We start from the raw sequence: 7,550 nt of genomic DNA on the forward strand, positions 1-7,550 counted from the left end.
AGGGGGGGGGGGGGGGTGTGTTTTGAGTGGTGAATGGATAAACATCAGTGAAGTGATTTCCTTGTGAGAGTGTTATCACAATCGGCTGTAGAATTATCTGTTTTCTTCCTTTCTTCTTTTTTGCATTTTTGGTGAAACTTTCCCTTGCTGACGGCGATGAAACTGATTCTCCACTGCTTTAATAAAAATATCTCTTGATGCAGGAGGCACAACAAGCTGAAAATGCACAAAAGCTTCATAATGGATCTGGCACAGAGGAACATCTTGATGATGACACAACAGTAATATCCGATCATTTTTTAAAAATCATATTTAACTGATATTCACTTTTAGTGCATTTCCAGACACGTCAAAACTGCACTTTACTGTATGCCCCTCATCTACTTTTCGAATCGCTGGGTTTTTGTTCACCTGTCCGTTATAACCTAACTTAAACGGATAGTTCATCCAAAAATGAAAATTCTGTCATTAATTACTCACCCTCATGTCGTTCTAAACCCGTAAGACTTCCGTTCATCTTCAGAACACACATTAAGATATTTTTGATGCGTTACACAGATACGTTGTTTTCATTCAAATCAAAGCATAAACAACGTAGAAAACGTATCCGTGTGATGCAGCTGACACAGAATAGCATACGCTGTTTACGTTCAGTGGATACTGTCCAAAATGGCACCAGGGGGATGAATTGTTGAATAAAGTCGTTATTTTTGTTTTCTTTGCGTACAAAAAGTATTCTCGTAGCTTCGTATAATTACGGTTGAACCCCTGTTCTGTCAGGACCACTATCGTCAAAGATGATTGACAATTAGCATACAGTTTGGATTGGCGGTATGGTTCTGTTCTGGGCAAGAACTCCCTGCGCATACATGCAGCCTAGCATGGATGAGAGCAAGGAGAGCAGCGATAACCCCCCCAGGGTAAACAGAACAGAACCAACATAAATTTATTGCAGATATCGTTAAAGTTCAATAATGTTATGTACACATTTTAGAATTAGTCTGATTCAAAGGAGAAACAGAAGGCTGAATCCTGACTGACAGAGGAGGAGTTGGGGATGGAGGAGGGTAATTAGCTATTGAGCAATGCGAAAACTGCTGATAATACTGAGGGACCTTATATATGAATGCTTAGATAGGTGTCGTATTCCCATAGGTAGATGGGGATCAGCTGAGAGTCAGCTGATGCGAGCTTGACTAACGTGACGTGCCAGAACTAACGCTACGCTAGATATGTCACATGGATTATTTTACCGATCTCCTTGCTACGTTTCTGGACCTGGATCATTGCTGTCTATGGGAGGGTCAGAGAGCTCTCAGAATTCATCAAAAATATCTTAATTTGTGTTCTGAAGATGAACGGAGGTCTTACGGGTTTGAAACGACATGAGGGTGAGTAATTAATGATTACTGATTAATGAATAATTTTTGGGTGAACTATCCCTTTAACATCTAGGCTATGTTTGGTATAGTTAGTATACACAGCATTTGACCTTTGTTAGTGTAAGTTAATAAAAATACAGTTGTCCATTATAGTTCACATTGCATTAACCAATGCTAACAGATATTTTGATTAAATGTAGAAATTAACATTAACTAAGATTAATAAATATTGTAGTATTGTTGGCCATTGGTGCATGTTATGTAGTTAACTAATATTAAAGTGGTAGTTCACCCAAATTTTGTCATCATTTACTCACCCTCATGTTGTTCACAAAAGAAGATATTTTGAAGAATGATGGTAACCATAGAATGGAAGCCCAACTGTTACCAACATTCTTCAGAATATTTTCTTTTGTGTTCAACAGAAGAAAGTAACTCATTCAGGTTTGGAATAACATGAGGATGAGTAAATGATGATTTTTATATTTGGGTGAAATCCATTCCAAACATAGCCTCATATAAACCTTTCCACATGTAGCATGCTGTTCCTGTTAAAGGGTTAGTTCACCCAAAACTGAAAATTAGGCTGTGTTTTACTCACCCCAGAGGCATCCTAGGTGTATATGACTTTCTTCTTTCAGACGAATCCAGTCGGAGTTATATTAAAAAGTGTCCTGGCTATTCCAAGCTCTATCATTGCAGTCAGCGGGTGTTGCAGTGCTTCAGTCCAAAAGAAGTTAAATAAAAAGCGCCCATCCATTAAAAAATTAAGAAAAGTATCCATATTCAAAACGTAATAATCACTTGAATCTAGCTTGTGCTCACTGTTGTAATCGGAAGCAGCTCCGGGAGGATGACGTATGAGGTCAGCCCTGCACATGCGCCGGTGAGTCTCGTGAAAACCAACATTTGTTTACAGGATCAAAGGAAGCAAAGTTTCCTTACTTTAGCAAAGGAAAACCAGTCTCCTCTTGGCTTTGACCAAACTTTTTTCACCCCCCGGTGCTGGGTGACACTTTTTTTTATGGATGGGCGCTTTTTATTTCACTTCTTTTGGACTGAAGCACTGCAACACCCGCTGACTGCAATGATAGAGCTTGGAATAGCCAGGACAATTTTTAATATAACTCCGACTGGATTCGTCTGAAAGAAGAAAGTCATATACACCTAGGATACCTCGGGGGTGAGTAAAACACAGCCTAATTTTCATTTTTGGGTGAACTAACCCTTAAATCCACTGCATTTGTATTGTGTTATTAATCACATTTAATCAGGCATGCTTTCTCACTCTTTCAAATACTTAAGTTAAAAGGATTGCAATTTTGAGTTACTTTATATTTGCAATCATGTGATCACCTTTATGTTGTATATACAACTATGTAATTACAAATGTTTAATTGAGGAAAACATTTTTCTTCCAGTATCTTGAAAGAAGAATGAATTTGTCAACATTGCAAACTGATTGATAATGTCCATTTTACATGTAGTTTGGCAACATTCCCATTGTCTACTGCAACAAACCCTCTTTTCTGTTTCTCACTTTTCACCGGTGAATGTTCCTCCAGTTCATTAACTCATGCCTGTTTTCATCCTGAGGGTCCAGTTCTAAAATGACCTAGGAACCCACGGTGCTTTATGCCAGTGCCTTAGCAGATCCTGTACTGTCAACAGTTTTAATTTATCTTTTCCTGGGATGCGCTGTTTGTTCTTCTAGAAAAAAGAACTCGTAGAGGCTGAGCAGAATGGAGATGCACACACAGCAGAGCTGGAAGAAGACGATCCAGGCAAGAAGGCAGAGACAGATGCTCAAGAAGAGAACGCCGAAGAGGAGGAACCGGCAGAAGAAGACGAAGAGAGTGTAACTGACCATTAAAACTCCTGTTTAACTCCCATTCCTCTTCAAACATCACCTGTTTTCCCATAGCAGCTTGTTCTTCTTCCAGATCATCTCATGCTTTGCTTCATCTATTAACCTCCAGGTTTTTTTATGCAGGTTCTCTCCCATGCAACAGAAATTAACATCTAACTCTCTGCTTTACCATCTCCTCTCTTGTAGTTTGATTCTTGCTAGTGTTGACAGTGTGACTCGCAAGATTGTTGTGGATTTTATCGTGTTCATTCAGTAAATGTGTTTTTCTGCCTGATGTAATTTGCTCATTTTAATATTTAACTTTCTTTTTTGATAGAGAAAGGTAGCTGAGGAGGAAGAGCAGGTATGAAAAAACTGCTTACACAATTCTGCATGTCTTGATCACTGTATAACAACATTACCATAGATAGATAGATAGATGGATAGATAGATAGTGTAACGAGGCAAACAAGACTTGAGGATCCATCTGCAGGCTTTTATTAGACAGAGACATGGTCATAACAGGCATGGGTCAAACAATGGCAAACGGGTAAAGGTAGGGCAAGACACGAGTAGTCCAGTAAATGGGCGTGGTCAATCTCCGGCGAACGTAATCCTGGGGGCGAGGCAAACGGGGAATCCACAAGACGAGCTAGAGTCCAGGCAAGGTGCAAACACAGTCCGAAACAGCAAGACAAAGGGTCATTCCAAAACAGGCTATAAACTTCAGGGCAGGCAGAGATCAGACAAAACGAGATAACAGGCAAGGATAAAGACACGGTTAAACAGACTAAGAACAAGGCTATACTAGATTAAGAAATTTGGAGTGGCTCCGTAAAGTAGCTATCGCTATGAGAGAGCTATGCGCTAAACAATACTTGGCGTTGAATGGTGGTGTGAGACTGATTTATATAGTGTGTGTTATTGGTAGCAGCTGTGTAAGATTGGTTTCAGGTGAGATTGTGATTAGTGCAATGGAGCTTGGGAAATGTAGTCCAGGGTGATGTGTAACAGTCTGTGTAGTGTGAGAGTCCATGTGGAGAGCGGGTGACCTCTGGTGGTGAGTGAACGGACGTTTATAGACCGGATTCGTGACAGATAGATAGATAGATAGGTTTTGGATATATTTGAATAGATAGATGTGTTCCAGTGTGGTTTTATTGGGTTGATTTACCTTACAACTATTATAAACTTTTAATTGTACTATTCAAAGTAATTGTAATAGTAATAAAACATTGATTAAAACTAATTATTTTATAATTATGTATGTTACTATTCTGACTGAACCATTTCTTTTCTTCTATGACTCACAGGAGGAAGGAGAAGAGGACAGGGTAAGACTGAAATCTATATTTTTTGTCACTTAAGAAGCCATTTTAACAACATTGGCCTAAGTCTTTATATACTTCAAGAAGATTCATATTAGTCTGTGACTTCATTCATAGCAGTTAAATGACTGCTTCTGGTTTATTGAACTTTGGCAATCAAAATGAAAGAAAAAATGTGTGTATCACAAGGTGGAGGGACAGTTGTCTCTTTACTCTGCCAAACAGTGGAAGTCATTCATCCAAAAACAAGAATTGCTTTATTTGAATGTTGTCAATGTATTAGATGTGTTTGGAGTTGTTCAGGATTCTCATGGTCATGGAAATCCTGAAAATATCAGAGAACAGTTATGGTTTACAGGCCTAGAAAAGCCATGGAAACTAGTCAAACAAACAAATACATACATTTAGTGCATATTTATTATTTATTATTTAGTTCTGCCTAATATTTAATAGTTATTCCTTGTTGTGAGAGTTTGTATAGAGTAGATCTTGTCAGTTTGAAATATCATTATTGAAGACATTTGTGTATTAAAATACACAAATGCATTATTTCTCGTCAAAAATGGTCAGGTTGAGAGTTAAAAATGCAATTAACCACTTGTCAGAAAAATCATTAAAGAAAAAGCTAATGTTCGCTATTTGTTGTTTTAGGTTGAGGACAACCATCTTGTCTCAGAGGTGATTCTTATTCTAGAACGAACAGATCTGGAGTGTGTTTAACTCTACTATTCTCTCCCATCCATTCCTTCTCATCTTCCTGACAACATTTCCATTATTATTATTATTATTTATTTTTGCATCCATGTTTTTTTTCCTTCTTCTCACAATCAGTCATTTACTCAAAAGCATTTTCTCTTGGAAGGCGACTCGTTTGCATTGGGTTTTGCCTGTGTTTCATTTTCCTTCCCTCTTTGTCCTTACAGGTGTGATGGATGCATTTTCTGTTTTTAAAAGCCTTTTACTTGAAAAGTTCTCCATCAAAACAGCTCTTCAGAAAAAATGTTGTTCTTTAACTATTCCTCCCATCCATTCCTTCTCATCTTCCTGACAACATTTCCATTATTATTATTATTATTTATTTTTGCATCCATGTTTTTTTTTCCTTCTTCTCACAATCAGTCATTTACTCAAAAGCATTTTCTCTTGGAAGGCGACTCGTTTGCATTGGGTTTTGCCTGTGTTTCATTTTCCTTCCCTCTTTGTCCTTACAGGTGTGATGGATGCATTTTCTGTTTTTAAAAGCCTTTTACTTGAAAAGTTCTCCATCAAAACAGCTCTTCAGAAAAAATGTTGTTCTTTAACTATTTGCAGTTACTAAAATAGCAAGCAGGAAAAATATGAATCATCATTAGGCTGTTCCGCAAATCCAACAAAAAATACAAGTTCAAGATGCACTGAATTCGGTAAAATGCATAGTCTAATAAAGGAACATAAACTAGAACATAAACTAACTGAATAGGTTCTGTGGAGTAAATTACAAACCACAAGCACCTGGGCAAATTGAGTTCCAGTGACAGAACTGGACATCATTACCAAAACTTATTGGTGATTCAAATCATGTTGTCATCTAATCATCATCAATAACTACATAGTCTAATATACTCTAATGGTTTATGTTGATATTAAATATCAGACACCATTCAGATATTTAATGCCCATTTGTCAAAATCCAAAATCCTGCACTGTATTGATATTTTTATTGACTGTATAGCTTTAATAAGCATAATATAGAACATGTATGTATGCTGTAGGATGTATTATACATCTATCTTTAATAGCTGGGCAATAATGTAATTCATATTTTTGGATGGTATAACAATCAAGCAGTTGAGATTTGCTATAAGTACATCCTGCTTAACGTGAGTGTACTGTATGTATCTGATTTTTATCAATATAAGTATTGAATGATACCAGATAGCACACCTGCTGTTCTGATGTGCTTTGAACACAAAACTGGAAAGTACTGAATTCAGTTAATCCATTCTATTTCTTTTGTCCAAATTCAGCAAGTTAAAAGCTTCTTTCTATCCCTTCTTCTCAGTTCCCACCTGTTTTTTCCTATAGGCAGAAGATGATTTGGTGTCTGAGGTAACTTGGGTTTGATGAGCAGTGTCTCTCTGTCTCTGTTGTTGTATTTGTGATTTGCATTTTTTCCCCTCATTTGGCCACTGATTTTCCTCCTTCATTCTTCCTTCTAACCTCCTTTTTGACTTCTCTCCTCTAGCTGCCTCCCGCCACCCTAATTCTAACCATAAGTCTATAGTACATGCTGATAATTAATATTCCTCAGTACTTTAATGTTCATACTGTCTCATATAAGCGTTTGGAACTCCCTTGACGAAGGGAATGACTGCCCAAATGTTACCTTGACAACGCTGCGTGTGCGTGCAGGATTCAGCACTCCACCAGTTGTTGCAAATATAGATTTCTTCTCATTATTATTATTTTATTCAAATATTGTCTAATTGTGTCTTATTTACTATTAAAGGGGTCATATGATGCTGCTAAAAATAACATTATTTTGTGTATTTGGTGTAATGAAATGTGTTTATGCGGTTTAAGGTTCAAAAAACACATTATTTTCCACATACTGTACATTATTGTTTCTCCTCTATGCCCCGCCTTTCTGAAACGCGTCGATTTTTAGAGGTGTGCTCTGATTGGCCAGCTATCCAGTGCGTTGTGATTGGCCGAATACCTCAAGCTTGTGACGGAAATGTTACGCCCCTTACCATACTGTGATGCCGTGTCCCGGCGCGACGAGACAAAAGCAATAAAACTCATTATAAACGAGGCATTTGTTGCATCCAGTGGGGGCATAATTACGAATTATAATAACTTATACTGTCTTTTTACGCGTTGTGTTACATCGTGCCATGTAAACATAAAACCATGTCTGCATTTGTGATCGGAGAAATGACAAACAACAAGCCCTACTCCACACTGCCCAAAAAACTCGCTTTAAATATAAAAAATATAAAATATAAAAAC

The 7,550-nt window shown here is 37.5% G+C and overlaps 1 protein-coding gene across 3 annotated transcripts in view; it reads left to right on the top strand.

The window, feature by feature from the left end:
- Positions 1–7,550, top strand: part of sh3bgr (SH3 domain binding glutamate-rich protein) — a 28,915-nt gene that overhangs the window by 6,226 nt on the left and 15,139 nt on the right. Inside the window, exons 4-8 of one of the 3 annotated variants that reach the window (XM_016247541.1) lie at positions 204–281; positions 3,097–3,240; positions 3,569–3,595; positions 4,545–4,565; positions 5,211–5,237. In XM_016247541.1, the coding sequence (XP_016103027.1) occupies positions 204–281; positions 3,097–3,240; positions 3,569–3,595; positions 4,545–4,565; positions 5,211–5,237 (297 nt within the window). The remainder of the gene's footprint in view (positions 1–203; positions 282–3,096; positions 3,241–3,568; positions 3,596–4,544; positions 4,566–5,210; positions 5,238–7,550) is intronic. The other 2 variants (XM_016247542.1, XM_016247543.1) reach the window with 2 other exon arrangements.

This window comes from Sinocyclocheilus grahami, unplaced genomic scaffold (assembly GCF_001515645.1).
Source record: "Sinocyclocheilus grahami isolate Dianchi unplaced genomic scaffold, SAMN03320097.WGS_v1.1 scaffold841.1, whole genome shotgun sequence".
Taxonomy (NCBI): domain Eukaryota; kingdom Metazoa; phylum Chordata; class Actinopteri; order Cypriniformes; family Cyprinidae; genus Sinocyclocheilus; species Sinocyclocheilus grahami.